This window comes from Falco biarmicus, chromosome 4 (genome assembly GCF_023638135.1).
Source record: "Falco biarmicus isolate bFalBia1 chromosome 4, bFalBia1.pri, whole genome shotgun sequence".
Classification (NCBI taxonomy): domain Eukaryota; kingdom Metazoa; phylum Chordata; class Aves; order Falconiformes; family Falconidae; genus Falco; species Falco biarmicus.
Window position 1 is genome coordinate 82,324,722 of NC_079291.1, and position 21,619 is coordinate 82,346,340.

A 21,619-nucleotide genomic window follows, 5' to 3' on the forward strand; every position below is an offset into this window, starting at 1 on the left:
TTCTCCTGAACCTCTGTAGTAAGAGGTTGCCTTTACACCTCAAAGCAGAGGGCTCTGCATGCCCCTACTTAAGGTGAGTATGAATATTTAATGTAAAACAAAGTATTATTATTTGTCCACAAAGATACCTTACCATTTTAGAAAATGTACTGACCTCCTGCTCTCAGCATTACCTTGAAGCCATAAGGTCTATCAAATAAAAGGATTTCCAGTCTTTTCATTTGAAATTGATTGGCTTCAAATGCTTTGGCTGAGCCTGCGTCTTTAGGCACACAAAAAGAAAAAAGCCCATGATTTAATTTCTCTGTACTGTTTGTTCATTTGTACAAGTGTCTCCAAATCATCTCCTCTTCAAATTTGACCAGTCTTTCTGTTTACCAAAAGACTTTCTTTGCCTGAAACAATTGTCACTGCCTTTCTAAAGGCCTCCGTTCCTTAATCTCTTTCAGGATCTAGCCAGAGACAAGGGTAAACAGCCTGATGTACACATGGCCAAGCAATGACATCCTGACTTGCCACCGCTTAATTCCAAGTTGGCTAAGCTGATTTTGAAGCTCCCGGGCAATGTTTGTTGGTTTTAATAGATATCTTTAATGGCTTGTTACAAAGGGAGTCAATGCAGTTCTTGGATCTCTCGTGGGTGGGCTGGCCCAGGCACACCGGTCAAGCATAACGTTCAATACAGAACGCAAAGTCCGTGCCATGTCCTAATGCACCTCATGTACCAGCAACGGGAACAGAATATGAAGCTGTTGAGTGTCCCAATAACTATAACGCACTGCATCCCCCACAAAAAAATAATCATCAGAAACTAAACTCCTGGTGAGGAATCTGTAACACTGCTTTCCACAGCATTTAATTAAAGGAACAAAAAAAGAGCAAACAAGCGAGAACAAGCTGTGAAGCCCGAGATGTGCCTTGCTGCCTACGCACTCACACACAGGGTCTGAAAATCACTGGAACATCCTTAAAGCTGATGAGCTCATCTGTTGCATCGACAGGGATCACCAATAAGTACTGATACGGTTTCATTGGAATTCAGCGCTCATTTATAGATGCAGTCATTTATATTTGCAGCATGCTACTGTGATTAACCCTTTCACTGAAGCTGTAATTCCAATTAACGCGAATTGGCTGGACACATACAGCATGTAGATAATAAGCTCTGCTACAGTAACGGCATACCTTGGTCGGGAAAACCAAGCACATCTTTCATCTTCATTTAGCTTTGAAGGGGTTACATTACAGTAGCTCCTATTGCATCCCTGCTATTGAAGCCTCACTGAAAATTAAATGCCACCAGCAGTGCTACTGAAATATGCTCTAAAGTTTACAGGCAAACTACAGAAGCTTGTAAAGTGCCAGGGGACTTCTCTGGTTTAATTATATAGACCCTGTTCCATAAATTGCTTGAATGGAATAAATACAAATAGCATTCCCTGCTTTGTGACCTCTTTGGGTTAATGAAATGCACACAAACACCCACAGTCTGCTATGGCTCAGAAATTCCACAGCATAAACACACAACCTCGCTGGAAGCCGTAGCTGGGATTCAAGGCTTGGTACATACATGAGAACCAGCTGCCTGGACTCAGCAAGAAAATAATTTGTTGTTTATATTCTACTGCTATTCTAAGCTGCAGATGGTGGGAATTGTCTGCGATTTACTGAACAGGGAGAAAGGGTCTGAGATTTTGTTGTTCAGGCTCCAATTAACAAATCTGCTTCTCCTGTCCGAAGAGGTGCGTGAGGTAAGAGAGGCTGAGGAATTCCATGAATCAATAAGCAACCCATCTCTGGCTTTGGGAAACGTGAGATCTGCTCTACCTGGTGACACTTCCCTCCATCCTCTGGACATACTTGGGAATAAACACTTGAATGAAGAAGAGACAGTGAGAAGAGTGTTAAGGGAGAGGAATCTGTACTTCATTATTTGCTCTTCTGCACGTAAATTATTTCTATTGCCATGACATGAAGAAAAGTTCAATTCTACTGGATACAAACTAATGAGATGCCAGCCAGTCCTTGTTCACGTGGCCAGTATGCAATTTTCTCATGTTTCCCTAGCTTTCCCCAAGCATGCCATCTCTCCTACGATGAACTGCTACTTGTACTGTCTGGTCACGGCATCCAATGGACATCTCCGAGTCTGCCGAAGGTTCATTCACTAAACATGTTACACTACAGGTGTGAGCGCAGGCCCCCAGAGGTGCTAGAGCTACAGCATTGCACCATCTCAACACCGAACTGTTTTCAGGATTCAAGGACAGTACCTTAAAACCAACAGAGTTATTCTCCTCCCTGGACACTGAGCTTTCCTTTCTTGCTCCCATTCCTCCTAGTCAGTCCAGAACGAACCCTCATAAGGCCAAGTAATACAACTGTTTTGGGGATGTCTTCTAGTTTTCATAAGGAACCTAGGTGCTGTCTTATACTTATTCTCATTTGCTTTATTTGGTTGGTGGTTTTTTTGGGGATTTGGTTTTGTTTTTTTTCCTGAGGCTCTAAAGTTGCAGAACAGGAAGATGTTTGTCCTGTTACGTAAAGAAACAATACTGCAGCAACCCACATGTGGCACACAGCTGTAGGTCCGCAGACACAGAACTTCTTCAGTTCTTGCTTGTAGAGTTCCCTCCTGCACTGAACACCTCTTAAACCCTCATCCTTCTCATAAACGCAACCTCCCCCAGGGGGATCACACTGACCTGTAAACTTGGGCTGTTGACACCTGAACCGATGTAAAGATGGAACTAAACAGCTCGGTGGCCCTAATGTCAGACCTCAGCTTTCTAATGCACCAGCATTAGGTAACGCAAGAGAAAAGCGGCACCCATCAAGCTGCAGCCTGGCCTCAGACCACCCAGCTAGACGAATAAAGGTATCAGACTGACAGAAGACAGACTGCTATTGCTCCTCATCTGTGCTACTCAAATAAATGGCACTTCACACACACAAGGATGAGTTGCTGCTCAAAAGGATTCCAATTTACATAAAGACAAGATGACATGCAGACAAGCCAGGAGATAGCAAAGACAGCAAGGACATGTATCTTGTAGTGAAGTAAGGATGGAACCTTGGTGGTTACATAAGGTTTTATTGCCGTGGTGTATATAACTGATACTCTAAAAAGGTGAAGTGCAAGGCCAGATGCCTTAGGTATTATGCACATGCAGTCTCTTCTCTTTACTCCTAACTTTGATATATAAGTGGGAGACCACACGTCAAGCCTTCTAAGGCACTTTTTTAAAGGAAGAAAAGATTTACTTCCCTAGTAAGGCACACCCAGTCACATAGCAGAGGGGCTGGGATTTTCCAGTCTAATCACTGAGAAGAGCAAACACATCCTGCCATGCTGAAAACCATGAACCCGAAGAAGCAGGTGCAGTGTGGGGTGCACAGACATACCTTAAAAAGCAGGCAGTCCCCTTGGTGCTCGGCGTAAATGGAGGAGAGTCGGTACTGGTTCTCAGTTGTGATGTCGATCTGGTATCCCGTCAGTGTGTAGCACACCTTGCGAAACTCCTGGATCTTCGTCTGGAAAACTTCTTTCAGACGCTGGTTTTTTAGTTCTGCACTTTCCACTTGCTTCTTCAGCTCTAAGTAGGGGAAGAAAATGGGTACCTTCTTACATGTCACCAGCACAGAGCCCCTTGCACTGTATTTACAGTGCTAGCCAAACTAAGTGAATTGAAAAGGTTAATTCAATTTTTTACAAATAAATTAAGCAGGCAGAGTAAAGACACAGACAAGCTAGATTCCTCTCCTCCTGGTCCCAGCAGACCAAAAGATAATAAACTGGGGAATAAGGAAAACTGACGTGTCTTGGTGGGATGGATTTTTCTTTTGCTCAGCCAGCCTTTTAACAACGTACTACAAAATTCAAAGCTATAGCATCCATTTCCCCACATGCACACATCTTATTTTCTACAGGAACCCAAGAGAAGGGTGTTACGCTACATGAAGCAAGAAAGTAGAAAAACGGTAAGAAATACGCCTCTGTACGGTTGCATCATGAGGAAGCTGCCTATAAGGGAAATCTCCTCCAAAATACTCTTGATTTGACTTTAAGTGCTTTGATCTCAAATTGACACACTGCTTAGGAATCCCTCAAGATTCCAGAAGGGGCTTTACTGTGATAAAAAGCCCGAGGAGTACCACTGCCTCTCTGCATTTGCCACCTTAACTGGACTAGTCCCTAGAAGAGAGGTCCTGGGAGACTGCCTGCCACTCACCCTGTATTTTATTGCTACAAAGGGAGCTGCCAGTACTGTGAATCCTTCAAGAGGATACACAACAATTACCATGAATCTTTCACCCAAGGTGCCTTCTGAGTAATTAAACCTCAATTTATCCCCCCATTAATTACAGAGATTGGATTTACTTTAATATACACTAGAGATGTTTCCCAAGTCAGCCTGTTTTGTCAACACTGCAGTCCAGGGTTAGAAAAAAAAACCTGACTCTTTCTAACAGCAAACAAATAGACTTCCCCACTCGGAGACCTCTGTCATTCTGCAGTTTAAGGTTTTCTTTATGCTGTGATCAGTGACATAATTGCAGCACATACGGGCCATATGTCTTTATTTTAGCTACTTCAGGGTCCAGCAGTAAGACAGCAGAAACTTCACTGCAAGGCGACTGCTTGAAGGTTTTTGGCTAGGCTGATCCAGCCCGGGCTACAGCATTACTGTTTCCCAAGCAAGCTGGAGTTTTCGCTTGAGTATTTGCTGAGAAGTGTCTCTCCATTGACCTCCCAAGCACAAGTGTAGGAAGAATGCAGGATGGCAACTGCAAGGCCACGGACTTCCCTCTGATTCACCTCTGAGCAGCTGCAAGTGCACCAGGAGAATGCAAGGCTCCCCTTACCTTCTGTACTGCTTTACCTAGGCACTCCGGGTGGGACAAAAGGATAATTCAATGTGTTACGTTAAAGTGCCTTAAATGCCACTGAGGATGCCCCTGCTCAGAAGTACTTTGGCCTTAATCCAATTCAGCTTAATCCCCAGGCAAGGACAGGAACTCTTTAATGGTTAAAGAGAACTACATGTCCCTTTACTTCTGAGTGAGAGCATCCACGCGGGGAGAGTTAACACTGCCCGGCTCCTTACCTTTGGTTAATTCAGCTCCACCTCCCCGAGCAGCTTGTGCAGATGATGTATGAGCAAAGTATTTCTTTTACTCCGGGTCTCCCTCAAGATGTATCTCATTTTATCAAGGGAAGCAAGCCAGTCTTGGGGAATGTCACCACTTTGTGCATTAAAACACTCCTATACAGCCCCCACTGCTGGGAAACCCCCGGCTGCTGGGGGATGTAAGGTAAGGAAAGTACCCAAACCCTGCTCACAAGCCCAAAGGGTTGTGGTTTACACCCTGCCCCTTCTCATGAACTTGAAAAGGCTGTTCTTCCTGACCACCCACATTCCCATTCACACCAAACTCATCACTGCATGATCAATTCAACTCTTCCTTGGGTTGTTACCGCCTTTTCCACAATGTCTCAGCTGAGTCTGGTGTTTGATTATTCTAGTAATCAGCCTCCTGAAATCAGGAGGTTAATTGGCAGCTCTGACCTCAATATTCTCATAGTCTTCACTCAGCTATGCAACTGTTAAGGACAAAATCCTACATATAAAAGTAAAAATTCAGTGACCACGTTGCAGTGGTAAATAACATTTCGCCACTGTCAGAGACAGCGCTGCCTTTAATATACTGCACATGTCTAACAGCAGTATTTTTTTTTTCCTAATAAATGCAGCCTAGCCTTGGAAAAGTAAATCTGCCTTTTCCTACTGCATCTTGGAGGCTGCCTTTCCTGACTTTTTTAACCTTGGAGGTGTATGGCACCCTAATTCATGAACTCCTTGAACAGCTTCTGTTACTCACGAAGTAACAAAATCACAAGCATCCTCACACCCGCTGGGCTGCAGCCTTGTAACCCCCCCAACAGCACTGGCCTAGTTAGACTACAACCATGTGGATCTAGAATAGCAACTAAGTGATCGCAACTGCTTTCCTCCACTACCCTCAGGGTGAAAAAGGAGAAACTCTGACTACAACCAGTCTTTTTGCCAGAAATCCTGAGCTTTTCAATTTAACTGAAGGACTAGCGAGCCTTCACTCCCAACAGTGTGCCCTTGCCTCCCCCCCGCCGTTCCTCCTGGCCCTCTTTCCAGTGCCTGCGGCAGTTTTGGTGTATTACCGCGTCAGCTGTCCTGGCTGAAGGAACTCATCTGCATGGAAAAAAAAAGTTATCTCCTTGTTAGAGATGCCTTGTGTCAGCCATTGGCACGAGGTGCTGAACTCTCTAACTGCTAATATAGATGCAGCCTCATGTGCCAGCACCAGCCGGGGATGGGATGGAGCCTTGTCATCCCCTCCACGGCTCCACTAGCAATTCCCCAACAGCGTTTCTTTAGTTTGGGGATGGGGCTAGAAAAACACAAGTAGGCAAAGGGACATGATAGGAATGCTTAAATTTGCAACTACCCCCAGTGAGAGGTCCAGTGAACCCTGACTGTAAAACAGAGATGCTCTTCCTTTATGCCCAATTAAATTGCAGTCCTCAATTGTTCAGCTATAGCAACTGCTGATGCCTACCTCCTGCGGTATTTATCCCAATTCAGCAAGGGGCTATCCCCAGATAGCACTCAGGACTGTGACTACTCCCCTGCTTCTCATTGAGAGCTCTGCCGACACAACCAAGAAGCCACACTGTGAGGAGGATTCACGGAAGAGTAACTTGATAGGAAGGTAACCTGAGACTTGAGAAACATGGGATGGGATCCCACTGCTGAAACAAAGCCATCTGAGATGCTCTAGGATATTTCTCACAGCCTCCCACCACGCTTCTGCAGGAAAGAGATTTCCTGCAGGCTCTCCGTCATACCAGCCACCCCCAGGTCAACATCCCAGACACTTTGGGGTGTCTAAAATGGCACAGGATGCCTATTTTTAGGCACTGGGTACCTGTGTAGCCTCTACACCACACATGGCCCTGATGCCGCAGATTCCCTGCGCCTAGGGAACAGCACAAGCAGCATATACACTGGCTTGGGGACAGTAATTAATCTTTCTAATATTTCCCCCACCAAGTGAAGATGTTAAGCTAAGAGGCAGCTCATTGTTTGCTCCGTGTCTCAATTCAAAGATGTGACGGCACTATTTCTTAAGCCTCACCTAATACCACTAATTCCCGCCAAATTTCTAGCAGAGTCAGGAAAAATTGATTTAAAAGTCATCATCTGCACAGAGTGCAATTCAGCGTATTTCAGAGCAACGTTTAAGGCACAGCCTTAGAGACCACTGAACAGAGGGAGATCCTTTCAGGGTGGGTCAAGGTGCATTAACGGAGCATGTTTCTGATGACAGCATTACTGTTTCCACTCTTATCTACCACCTACAGAACATCGAATGTCTTGATCCTTTAAGATCTTTCACAACATTTGGAGAATTAGGTTTAATTATATCTTTAAAAGACGATGTTTGAAAACCAGAATCCCTGTTCTCAGGGTACCTGTTTGAGTTCCTATGTTCGAGACTGTTACACTTGCACAGAACAGGCAAGAGAAGTTGCAGGTGTGCTCTGCAGAAGCCATGGACAGGCAAAGTCACACCACAAACATCCTTCATCCCAGAGAAAGGATGCCAAAGCACCCCTCACTGAAGCGTTAATGAAACAAATAAGAACTGAGAAAATAAGCATGAGATTTGGCAGGCTATGCCTTGGTCAGGGATAATGACCGGCTGTTTATGTGCCTGGGAAAAAAAAAAAAAAAAAAAGATGAAAGAGGAGAACAGAGAACAGGAAAATATATGGAATTCATACTGCCACATCTTCTTTGTATTCAGGCCAAGAGTATGTACAAAAAGTTGCCCATCCTGAAGAGTGTGATGGGGGAAAAATAATCTTCACTGAAAAAAGTGATTAGTCGCTTACAAAATTAATATTGCCAAATGATTAACTTCCCCCTAATGATGCTGCTTCTTGAAACACCTTGTATTTTCACACACTTATATTGGCTTTAATGAATAATTCAAACTATTTTGGATAAATAAATAAAATATGAGTTGGGCTTTTTTGGTCTCTCATTGAAAATGTCACTGCTTTTTATTCCATTGCTTTTACACTCCTTATATCTGAAAATGTTCACAGCTGCCTGAAAATACCACAGCTTTGGCTCTTGCTCCGAGTTCAGCTGGGTCAATCAATAGCAATAGCAGTCTCTACACCAAAGAAAACCAAATCCACACTTAACCTTTTCCCCAGGGAAAGAGGAGAAAACAATATGGCTCTCAGCATGCCAAAAGGGGCATGAAATTAAATGTGTCACTAGTCTTCTCCAGGAAAACAGAAATTTGTTCTGCCCATCCTCCGAGATGCCACAAGCCATGTAGCTGCATTAATTCAGTTGCGATCCCAGCTAATACATCTCTCTCTCAGAAAAGCCTGAAGTCCTTTCTAACTCTCCATTAAAGGTTACTTTCCCTTAGTAACATGTTTGGGGGTCACTCACTCCAGCATGCACAGGCTAAAGTATTTACACATGAATTCCTGTCCCTGCTGACCCTGCCAGAATGCCTCTGACAGATGCCACCCAACACTGCTATGGAGGATACTGTATTTTTCCCAGCACTGCTCTATTTAAACAACAGGCTGCTTAGAGTTTGTTTCCAGCCTCCAGAAGGGATGCCAGTACCATCTTGTTCACACAAGGTCTGTAATGAGAAGAGGAAATTCTCAATTCCAAGATGTAAGGCCAGAATGATCCTTGTTCTTCCCCACCTGCACAAGCTGCTCCTCTCCATTTCCACAACGCTGTGCCTGCTGTGCAACGGCACCCATCGGTCACCCCCACTTGTACCTCCCGACTGATATTTAGTGACACTCTCCTACTGCAGGTCTGTCCTTCCCATCCACCTCTCTGCACCTGCAATCCTTCCAGCCATTCCCCTGCCCAAACCCCGAGCTGAAATTTTCTCTTCCAGATTTAGTTTACGAGGACCACTGTCTGAAAAAGAGTTCTGTGAAGGACACAGTATAAAAATAAATTGTCTCATATTAAATAAAGGCTAATAGAAGAAGAGCTGAACATTTTCTGATGTAGGCAAGTTTATGACTATTGCTTTTGAGAAATAAAATTCGCTTTGCTAGATTTTATAGGTGCGTTTTATGCCCTGGGGGAGTGGGACCACAAAATCCGACCAGTGTGGCAGCCCCACACCACCCTTACTCAGACTTAAAACTGCTCTTTGCAAAAATTGCAATTTGTGACATTACAACCATGAATTATAACTTTTCTCGAAGGTAAAAACAGTTTGATATTCCACAGACTGCACTGGCTGTTCAATTTTAGACCTAAGTGGTATTTATTTGATCAGTCAACATTGGTTTATTTTTAAACCGTGCATGCACCATCTGGTTCAGCGCACCTCCCAGCCCCCTCCTCCAGCCACCAGCTTGCCCTTTCAGCAGCTCAGGGAAGAGTTTTCAAAGGCAGCACGTTACAAGTAAAGGTCTCCACCGCCCCGGCCAGCGACAGCTCTTGCCGGGCACAAGAATATTTCCTGCATGTGTCTCTTCACTGAAAGCGGTTGCCTGAAGCCCCCATTGCAGACAACCCCTGGATCTTTACAAGGGTACCACTTCTTGGAAAGAAGTCAACTCCTAATGAGCCTTTATCCTCAGATAACTTGCACAAAGTGGCGGAGGACACCAGCAGGCTAGGGTGAAAGCAGCAGGACACGAAGGCTCAGAGGGAGGAAGCTATGGAAGAGGATGGACTTTCTCTCGTAGCACCTGCATGCCCATATAGCATGGATTTGGATTAAGTAAAGGGTTCTTTTCTTATTCTGACAACGCTAAGATTACAACGCAAGGTTGCAAAGCTCACAAGCGCACTCGATATCGGCCTGCGTAGAGGACAGCCCTTGCAGATGAACCATCACCAAGTGAGAGGCTCCTTCAGGGGATCCCAGTGTGGGGGCTGCTTGGAGCCTTCCCTGCCCTTCTCACCGGCAAAGCTCTTTCCTGCCTTCCCACACTCTGGAACAAGTGGGCTTTCGGAAGCCCAGCTCGGCTCCTCAGCCACCCCCGTAGTGCCTCTCAGCGAAGGCAGTGCAGAGCTGTGTAAAGAGACCCTGGGTAGCTTTAAAATCACTGGCTTAAATGATGTGAACAGCCTGCTTGCAGCAATACAGAACTCAGCAGGGATGGCAACACTCACCCCAGGCACAGGATGAATTAACCTCAGGAGAGTTATTTATTGCCCAAGGTGAACTTCGCAAATTAGATATGGCACAAACCCATTTGGTAGTTAGGATTGTCACACTGGTCATAAATTGTGAACCAACCAGAAAGACATCGTTCTCCACCCTCCAAATGATTGTTAGAGTCTTTTAGCCACACTTCCCTCCCATATGGCAATTACAGACCAAGCACCCCCAGAACAAAGCTGGAGCTCATCATTAATTTCAGATGCAATAAACAGCCTCACCTTAAAAATTCAAATCTACTGCATCACTTCAGTTTACAGGAGAACAGTTATCTTCTAGAACATGTCAGCAAATATCAGGCATAAGTCTTCCCAGTCTAGCTGTTTCCCACATAATCTATTTTGGAGTTACATAAAACAAACAAACAAACAAGTCACTGGGACTTTTCATGGGCTGTAGTTCAGGGTAGCAAGAACAGGGTCATAACTTGTATCACTTGTCAGAATCGCTTCTCCACTAGGTTGTTTCAAAGGAAAAGAGTAGCTCTGAAACCGCTCAAGTGTCTAATGTAAGAATCCATCCTAGGGACTTTATAATTAACATATATAATATGCATTGTTAATTACATGGGGTGGTCTGCAGAAGCATCTAATGAGATGATTTTATCCCCTGTTTAATCACCTCCTCTACACTCTGCCTATTATTTTATTTCCACTGGCACATCACTACTATTACTACTACCCCAAAACACTGGATGCTATTTAAACCTCTGAAACAGCATCCAACATCTGCTATTAAAATAAACATAGAAAAACTGCTCCAGAAATATTTGTTTGTTCCCTCTCAAAGTGAAGATTTTTTGCAGGAGTTATAGTCATTCACAATGCAGAGTGGACAATATTCAATCATGCATTAGAGAGTGCTTTACAGTTTATTATCTAATGATGTTCACCGAGGCTATGAAGAGGAGGCTTTCACCACTGGCAAGAGATTATTTCAAGCTTTCCCAGGAGCAAAGCCATTTTGCTCTTACTCTGGGAACTCTGGGAGCTCAGATTCAAGACTCATGGAAACGCTAGTGATAAGTGTCCAAGATTACGTTACTTACAGTACCTTGTCCCCCTCTCTTACCCGCACCACGAAGCCTGTGCTTACAACACAGAGATATCATAGCTTTGCAGGCAGATGGATCTGAATATAGAACTAATAAACACCTAAAGAGATCACTCCCACTTCTGAAGTAGCTTATCACATAACTACGTGGTGTAAGAGAGTCTGAGATGGCGCAGGGCACCACACAGGAGTCCTTTAGTTCTTATTTGGGATGCACAGACCGAAAACCCCACAGACTCCCCAACTGCTTGGAGCGTGGCTGTAAATAAGCACACGCTGCTGCATGAAACTAAAATCCCTTCCTGCCCACGAACTGCCTCTCTTCTTGACACACATTATAACACCTTTACTGTCTCCAGAACTCATTTTTTTTGAGACAAAGCCCAGTGCCCCCATCCCCTAGGTAAGGCGGCTTTGCTGAAAGGTCAGCTTGCCATTTCATTTGTTTGCATGGTCCGTGCTAATGGAACCGCTTCTGCTGTGCGCAGCGTGCAGCCAGGCTGGAGGGTCGCAGAGGACAGCAAGGAAAAATGCACACCACTTTAGCCAGCCAGCAGGGATGAAAATACAATCGCAATGCAACAGATAAAGGCAAGTCTCTGCAGCACGCCCCCTTATTTGTGCTTTTAATGGGAGAAGATTGTGGAGTTTGTTTTAGGGCCTTTGTTGCAAAGGAAATTAGGCTCTAAAAAGCCTCCACTCACTCCTTTTAGTCAATCCTTTTTTTCCCCCCTCCCTGTTTATCCCCTTAATAGTGTTTTGAAGTGCCGGCACTGCAAACAAATTGCTCTTGGCCTGAAAGCACCCTGGATGCCAACTAGTCAGACCTTTCCCATTCCCTCCCCTTGGCTCTTCGTGCTCCTGCGGTGGCCCTGAAGGCACCTCCTCTGCTGGCAAAGCGCACCAGGCATCTCCTCTGGGTGCTCTTCTGAGTGCCCCGGAGCTCTCTCACAGGACAGCAGGTTCTGCCCTATTTTTCACCATTCTACTTCGTTTTCTGGTGACCACATTATGAAAACAATCCTTTAAAGATGATCGTGCTGGAGCTGAATGAAGCGTTGGTTCAGCATGGAGCGGCAGAGCAGCGAGAGGGGAAAAGGGGCTTTCAAATAACCAAGCTGCAGGAATGTGACAAGCAATCTTTTTTCCCTGGAGCATGAAAGATGTTTGGAAACAGAGCCATCTCCTGGATAACCAGGCTTTCAATCACATCATTCCAGCCTCTGGAGCTCATATTTCCATCGCAGGAGTCTGAAGTGTTATCATGGACACGGAGGGTTCTTTCCTTTAACCTTGTGCTAACGCTCTTAAGCAAGAGGTAAAGGCTTGAAGCCTCCAAGCAATGCCCACAAACCACCCCAAGACTGGAGGACCACCAAGATCACCTCTGGGCAGGGAGACAGGAAAGGTAACATCTGTCTCAGCCCAAGTGCCAAGTCTCCTCTCCTAATTCTGAATTATTCATCACATGCTAACTTCCAAGCCAGTTCAGTTTTAAATTTTTAAATATTTAATAATTGGGTATTAAATATTCATGCAATTTTATTAGAAATTTTGGAAGATGGGCACTAAGGCTCTAATTGTTAAGTTCATCATTAGGACTGACTGACTACTCAGACAGACTTTCTAGCTTCATAGAGAGAGAGAAGAAAGAAGAAAAAAGACAAACCAAGTATTGACAGACCTCTCTGACTAAATGACAACACATACACCTGTGCCATTCATTTCTAAAAAAACATCATCTCTTTATCAAAAAAGTTGAGAAACAAGCACTGGAAAGATGCTAGAAAGCCCTCAGCTGTACTTTAAAGAGCTTAATGTCAGTGTCAGAGAAAGATGTCCATCTTGGACGTCTGTAGTGTATCTGATGGTTAAAAGGACAGTTGAGCTGCCTCTGACTACAAGAGCAACAAGAAAAACATGCACTAAGTCTCAGTTGTGATTCAGGGCAGATGCAGGGAAAGTTCAGCTTAATACACACTTGGAATAAGACAGATTTTTCCCTTTTTCTGATGCCTACTCAGAGGGGACATCAGGACGTACAGTTTCCCCTGAGCTGGTCTGTCACCTTGGATTCACTGACCATCCAGGCCCATTTCTCTCCACGTAGCTCCCGCAGACGTTTTCCTCTTTTCTGCCCCCTTCTTCTTAGTAAATGGTATCTCCTTAACCCTGATCCATGCTGAGAGCAAGCCCATGTTCCTGTCCCTCTGTATTACGAGCGCACATTCCCTACCGCGCCAGAAATTGTATGGTTTACACAAAAGATGACAGATAAGCCCTGGAATTATATGCAAACGAATGGATCCATTCCTCACTTCTTACCATTACAACTCTGACTTTCCAACAACTGCATGGGGTAATTTCTGCACCAGCTTTCAAACAAAGGGCATCTCTGTGTTATTAACATCTCACTGTAGCAAGCAGTTTGTCACCTTTCACAAAAATGATCTGAAAAGACACCAGCAATTATTCCTAAGGAGATTACTGGGTGGCTATGTCCCAGCACAGCAGCTGGAAGCTAAAGTGACATAATATTCACTGGGAAAGCTCCTTTTTCAAGTCAAGAGAACATGGAACGGATTAAAAAATGAACTAAATTGGAAGCAAACGCAAAACTAGAGGAAGAGTCAAACTTGTTTCCCTTCAATTTTGTTCACCTCTACACCAACATTAGGAGCGCATTAGGAGAAGAGAACTAAAAGCTCCTGATTATGACACAAGATGACAGGACATTAACTTTGGAGACTTATCCTGGGCAGTAGCTTGGTACATTATAAATAAGAGATAATGAGGAAGAACGACTCAAATACCTCTTCCAGCTGTAAAAATCCAGCTGATTTCTAGGTCTTGTACATTTGGTTCTTCCAACCCTTTTTAAGCACTGAAGACTAAACATCTTCAAGATGGACAGGTGTTCATTTCCTGGGATTGCTGCACAATTCCTGGTTGTATCTTATAATGTGACTCAAGAACATTCACTTGGCTGATGTTCATGAGTGAAGTGGGGCAAAGAACAGAAGCCCTATCTAATTTCAAGCAAGCAATTACTCATGGTTCCTGGACAGAAATAAGTAGGATCCCATGCCTGTGCAAGAAGGACCAAGGGATCCAGTCATCCAGATTTCTTCAGCAGTGGGGAAAATGGTGTTGGAGAAGGTGATGTTCTACTGGCTGTCCTTTGAGGACAGGTCATTTCTACTTACACATCAAAATTATATTAAAAAAACAAACAAACAACAGAAAACCCAACCTAACAGCCTGCCCTTCAAGATAAAAGTAGAAATTTCTTACAAAGTGAAATACTTCTGCTAGTGCTAAACCAGCTCGTTACCTTCAACTCTGTGAAAAATGCCTTTTGTTACTTTGATGAAAGCTCTTCTAAACTCCAGCATGGTGATGGGGAAGAAAGAACTACTGCTGCACTACTTGGGTGCATATTGTCAACAACTCTAAGCTCAGCCTTTTCATACAACCTATAAACATATTAAAAAAATTATGAGCTCTGCCTATTTCAAGTCCAAGAAACATCTGTACAGAACATAATGCTCCAAAATGGAGCACTTTGGTGTGCTTGTTTCTTCACTGACATTTTTCAAAGTTCCTCTACATCATCTAGGAGATATAGTCCAGAATCAGACATCATGTTGCTGCCTTACATTCACACAATTCCTTCCACAAGCACAGGACAAGAAAGGCAAGATGTACAGTAACACAACCAGGAGACAGAACAGATCCATGAGGACGTGAAGACACACAGAGACTTCGCAAAGTTAACTTCAAGAGTCATTCATAATAAATATTTTTTTTAAAAAAGGAGTAGGAATAAAGTTTTGAGAGAGAGAGGGAATGCTAAAGATTTCAGGACTGAAGTCAAGCACTCTGAGATCTAAAGCCAAAATAGTAAAAAAAGTGGGAATAGTAGGATTTGGAAAACTGACAAAACAATGAGAGAAGGACAAATGCAGTCAGCCCACAGCCTCCCAGGCAGCTACACACACCTACCTGCTAAAGACAACACCTTCAGTAGATTCTTAGAGCTCTTCCCAAATGCAGGACAAGAGGAGTTTGAAAAAAGGATCTAGCCAAATCAACAAGGAGGTTAAAACAAATACCTCCATTAATTCTTATCAGCTGTGGGACTCTGGTGGAGGAACAGAGGGGAGTGGTGGCTGATTTCACACCTGCTGTTCAATTCACCTTAAGCAAGATGAGCAGGTCCACCTGGGATGACCTCAAACGTCAAAAGAATACTTCTGGATAGATCTAATAAGACAGGAGCTCTTGCTTTTTTTCTAAGAAAGAGATACTTTACTAGCCTATAAGCCTTTTTGCAGCAGAAGAAAAATCCCAACACCCAGATGACCGATTCCTGCTACAGTGCAGAAGGACCAGTATCTCTTTCTTCAAAGGATGGCCACTTGGAAGAGCCCAGCAAAGGGACTCGATAGCTTGAGCATTTAAACTAGAGCTTCTGGCATAATTTTGACTGCAAATAATAATAATATAATGCTCTGAAGAGAGGGTTTGGGTGGGGAAAAAGGGTGAGGGAAGTAGAAACATATCCTTAATGAAAATCTCATTTAGCAGTTTTTTTTAATGTGCTTAAAAAATTCCACTGAGGTCACCATTCTGGAGAGATGACAAACTCCTGGGATAAAGGCTGGAAAATCCTGGTAGTCGTGTCACATTTAGCAAGTCAAAGATATGTTTGTATAAGGCTGTAGAGGGCTAAATCCATTTTACATGCTGTATGTATTATTAATTTCTGACAGTGGGCTTAGAAAAACCTAATTCGCTGGAATACGAGCTCCCTTTGAGCGGAGGGAAGCCTTTTCAAAACTCATCTTTTATTGACTGAGTCATTTTTGAGTCAATCTGTCTGCTTTCGGCAAGACAAGAGTTTTAAATCTTCTCTCTTTTTTCCTCCTTTTTGAGTTGTGGCAAGTCTATTAAAACCTGCTAATGTATGCAGCAAGGCCTCTGATTTGAAATGTAATGAATTCTTCAGATAGTGGCAGATTAGGGGGAGAAGATGATAGAAACAGCCAGAGACGCCAGAAAAAGAACTCTCCAGAAAAAGAGGAGAAGGGTGAGAGGGAATGAGAAAGATTAACCCTTTTTATCCAGAAGAAGAAAATGTTTAAGCTCCATTAATAGAATCAGTTAAAAAAGCAGAACTGGAAGAGGCAGAGCATCTTCAGGCTTGCCTGGGGCTGAACGAGACAAAGAATAAATGAATCTTTCCTCCTAGAATCTCCTGTAAGATTAGGTAATTCCCTCAGTGAAAAATGAATAACTTAGAGAAAATTAGCTCCATCCATATAAATAAGCCTTCATATTCCAAACTCATCACCCAGAGCTTCCCAGGCGAATGCCCTGAAACATTTTTGCTGTTGTGTAACAGATGGTTTCCTCCTCCCCCCTTCCTTGGTTTGGTTCCAACCGCAGTATCTTTCAGGTGATCTTGTTTTAGCACAAAAATGAGCATTTTGGGTGTAAATCATCAATCCTGGTAGTGAAAGGATGCTTGGCAGTTTTATTGTGTTTGGCATCTTTGAAGTGCCGGACAAACATTACAGAGTTACACAAATGAGAGATTAGCACTGTCTCTATTTTACAGATAGAGGAGCTAAGGAAAAGAAAGTCAAGGATGCTACTTAATTCAACAGCACTGATCTGGTGACAGCCTGGGCTGAGAACACAGAATCTGCTGAATCACAGCACAGACCTGGGATATCTTCCTGTTTAACAGGAAAATTCATAGCTCAGCCTGGAATTTGATGGCTTTAAAAAATAAAATTAGCTCTACAATAAAGTTCTAATTAAGCAAAACCTTAGAGAAAAGTCTGATGGAGCACAGGTGACCCAATGGATTATAATTAAAATTAAGCTCAGCAGAACTGATGCAGGTGACTAAATATGGGAGACTGTGAAACTGGTCCTGTCAACCTAATGGCCCTTCACTAATGACAGGCATTGAAATGTTTTAACAATTGAGAAATCTCACGTAACAGAGGCAAAATCCTTCAATGTGACATGCAGCAGAGGTATGTAAGTCCATGCATATCTTGAAGGAGAAACTGTCTTTCCTTACAGATGCAAGGCATTCAGTTCTCTATCACACAAGCCAAACTACAAAAGGCCAAAAAAAAGTCTAAAGGAGTGCAAAGTTTGCTCAAAAGCTGCTGGATGCACAGAGGCACTGGAAAGTAAGCATGAGCTGCAAAAAGCAGCAGCAGAAAATCTTTGCAGTGGGATACAGGACACAGGTAAAAGCGTTATCTTGGAGGCCAGCAAGCTATGGGAGTTAGCCTGGCTTTTCAAATTGCTCCCAGGTATTGTCTGCTCTTGCTGGCAGAAACACATTTATTTTCCTCCCTGGAGCATAACAACGGCTGTATGCCCATGCCCACTATCTCCTGAACTCTATCAGCCCCTTGATGTGATTCTCCCTAACTGGGAAACTGCCTTTTCCTACCTGTCTGTTTGCTTCACAACCCTAACGTGAGAGCCACAGAATTCACAGATACAAACTTTTACATCTCCACATACTAGTGGAAAGAAAAGGAGGTTATGCTTGCTTTTATGTACATAGGTACAATCCCAACCTTTTAGCTTGGTCCCAACCCTCTGATTCAACAGCTGGCACTCACTCTCTGAATCAGTAATGAAGGAAAAGTTGTGGCAGGGAGCACGCTGTGCGGTGGATATACCATTTTTCAGAGAAGATAAGAAACTGAGACCTGCACCATTACAGAAGAGGCAAAGCATTTTCCTGACAGAGCATTTTTAGGTGCAGATGAGGGCACGAACCAGGACTGTGGTACCAGCCCTCGCGTCCTCTACAAACGCCATCCGCATAACTGCATTCTGCCTCTTCCGCTTTCAAGTTAAAAAGACACTTCTCACTTTCTACCACAAGGACGGCTCCTGTGTGGCACCAAGCGCTTACTATATTTCACTCTAGCCGTATATGCATTTTAGTGATGGATGAAACTATCCCCGTGCATATTTCCTATTGCTGTGAAGTTTACAGAGCACTTTGGGAATCCCGAGAGGCTGACATGCTTATTGTAGCAAGCCCTGCCGACACCGACTGCTGTAGCAGGGCTTGAAGAACCGTCTACCCCAGAGCATCACTATTTTTTTTTTCAGCTGCAGTCTGCACTCCCCCCTATACAGGCTCTAGATCCTTCCTTTCCTGCCCTGTTTGTTTGGAAGATCCCCTTGCTTCTTGGCATTGCTTGAACTCTCCTGTCTCTCTGACTCCTGAGAGCTCTGAACCAGGGCGGGGTCTAGCCTGTTTGAAATAAGATCAATCAAGAAACCGAGATCCACAGTGCAGTCACCAAAAAGAACATTTTGGCAGAGAAAAAGAGCATAGCATATAGGTAACCTTGACTTGGTCTCCAATGATCCGCACCACCCCCAGGGAGCAAGTGCACAGAGAAATCTCCTCTCTTGCATTGCACTTTTGCACGAGAAGGATTCATTTCAGGTTCAGGTCTAGACAAGATGTCACTCTCTGCTGCTGTGAACACTTCCCACTGGGGTCAATGGTACCAACTACCATGGAGACTGTGCTGCTGGGACAGGTCAGCCAGAGGGTTAGGAAAAATGTATATTGAGGAACAAGTGAAGAAAGGATAAAAATGGTACACAGAAAAGGTCTGTGTGTGGGGGATGTGCAAGCAACAAAAAATAGATTTACACAACCAGGCTAAATCAATGAATTGGCTCTGTGCTCAAAGAAAAGGTTATCATTGAAGACTGTGCTATTCAGTAGCTCCTTTTACATCTCAGAAAAGTCTGCAAAACCCCTCTTGCATTCTCCCTAGCCTTACAGATTTCTTCTTTTCATCTGAGGCTCAGAGTGGGGATTACCCATTAAGGTGCAGTGGCCAAATCACATTCAATCTACTCTCTGTTAAAATAAAGAAAAAGCTTTGGTCCTTCACATCCTCTCCATCTCACTCCCTTCCCACGTCCACACCTGAAGCATCTATCTCCAGCTTTCAATAGGTGCCTGAATACCAAGAGGATACAGAAGATGACATCTAAATATCAATACACACTCCTCTGTCCTACAGGCTGCATCCTACTTCTTTAGCACCAAAGAACAAGAGTTCATTTCAAATCTTCATCAGCTTCTAAACCCAGTAACGATACAGTCAGCACTGACCAATTCTGACCTGCATGGTTTCCATGATCTCATCCCCCCTTTCAGGAGCAGGGACGCTGCTGTCGCTGTGACAGCGGCACTGGCAGGTTGATAGCAGAGCATCTGGGCTCAGCCGCACCGCAGTGCTAAAACATCTGCAGCGGTTCACATCTGGCCACCCTGATGCTTGACCTAGCAACACCAGCTTGAGCAGATGGGCTCAGCGCGGGGGATTAAGTGCCCAAAAGAGCCAGCTCTGAGCTGTGCCAGATCTGCCTCTTCCCCTGCCCCTGGCATCCCGGCGGGGCCATAACCAAGTGGAGTTAAACAAAGGAGTTAGTAAGTACAGCTGGGGTGAGGCAATAAAAGCAAAAGATGAGTAAAGAAATACCTTCACAGGCAAGTGAAGCACAAAACTATAGGCAAATAAAATGCTATTACCACATCGAGTTTTTATAGAAACATGTTTGCTTTTTCTCAACCACAGAAGTCAGAGACTGTAAACATCTGCTCATTCATGCAGGCTCTCTCCCACAATGTTTTGATTTAGGTATTTTCCTGCAATGTTTGCAACTTAAACACATCAGAATTGTGCCAAGGCTTGTGAAAGAGTAAAAGGGATTAGAGTTATTAGAAAATTGAAAAGTTAATAAACCCAAAGTTGTTAAAACAAACTTACAACACTGGCATTGCTCTGAAGCATTCCAAAGCAAAAGAGCTGAAATTACCTTGAAAGCATCTTTCCAGTAAAACTAAAGTGACCTCCCTTTCAGCATGAGACCTGCTGAAGCATCTCGAGCCTTCAGATGCTACAATCTTCCTCCTGGACAGCCACGCGTCAGTTATAACATCAAAGTAGTTTAGCTGATAGATATTATCAGCAGTTGCTTCCAAAAGTTAGTGAGTTGGGAGCAAGGCACGGCTGTTGTACTCTCAGTCCTATTTATTCTGCTGCTCTATTCAGTTTATTTATTTGTATTAGGACTCCAAAACAAAAGAAGTCAATTATGGCTCACTAGGAATTATAAAGAACTTGTGTAATTTGGCTTCTGATTTAGTTATCAATACAAATAGACATGCACCAAGAATGAAAAGATAAAGCCATAAAGCAAGGTTTGCATTATTTGCAGCCGCTCAGAGTAAAAAAAAAAAAAAAAACCAGAGAAAAGCTAAAGATACTTTTATTAATGCTTTAGATGACTTAGAAAAAAAGTCACTTAATCATAACATTGTAAACAAGGAAGTTCTACAGCAGTATTTAAAAATATCTGAAATTGTTTCAGAAGCCCCATTGATTTGAATTAGGCAGCTGCATAATCACAGGGGCTGCAATTTTAATGAACATTTCAACAGGAAATGTAGAGCTGATTATATATATCAAAACAGGAAAGATCCAAATGTTGCAGCTCCTCTTTTTTGTTGTTGTTTTGCTTATTACCTTGGTGTGCATATCCAAACCAACTCTAGAACTAACACAGAACTTACCTGAGTGCCCCTCTCTCGTTGGCAGCCGCTCCCAATGCTTCTGGCTGCAGCTCTGATCTTCCTTGATACATGTCATTAGGCACAGCATTTTGAAAAATAATTAGTGATTCAATCAGATTTTACACTGGATCAAGTGACTGGAAACTTCAATGCTGTGCTGCAGTTTTCCCTTAACATACTTTAGGGCATGTTATATATACTTAATTAGATAATGTTTATACAGTGCTTTGAAGAAATAAGGAACTCTGTAAGGGCTAGGTCGTATTTTCAGAAAAGGAAAAGAGCAGTGTTGAGACAGCACAGGCACAGAGGGAGAACAAAGCTCTAAGAAACTGAACACCACCTTGTTTTCAGAAAAGTTTCAGGATATCTGAGAAAAAAATACGTCAGCAGCTTCCACTGTCTAGGCACTAAGAAAGAAACAAAAATTGTAAAACACAGGATGCTGCACAGGCACCTAAATGGCACCGCTGCCAATACTGAAGGGAGAAAAATGGTAATAGAGTCAGCAAGGCAGCAGCACCTAGACAGGAGAAAAACTTTGCGTATACACAAGCACAAGGCATTGATTATGACTCTGTTAAGGCAATTTGCAAGATAAAGATTCAGACAGAGTTGTAGGCCTTGATGAAACAAAAATGAATG

At 43.5% G+C, this 21,619-nt stretch overlaps 1 protein-coding gene across 2 annotated transcripts in view; it reads right to left on the minus strand.

Annotated features, from left to right (window-relative positions):
- The window catches only part of MAD1L1 (mitotic arrest deficient 1 like 1), a 380,568-nt gene that overhangs the window by 92,044 nt on the left and 266,905 nt on the right, over positions 1-21,619 (minus strand). For both annotated transcript variants that reach the window (XM_056336428.1, XM_056336429.1), the window contains one exon: positions 3,406-3,596. In XM_056336428.1, the coding sequence (XP_056192403.1) occupies positions 3,406-3,596 (191 nt within the window). The remainder of the gene's footprint in view (positions 1-3,405; positions 3,597-21,619) is intronic.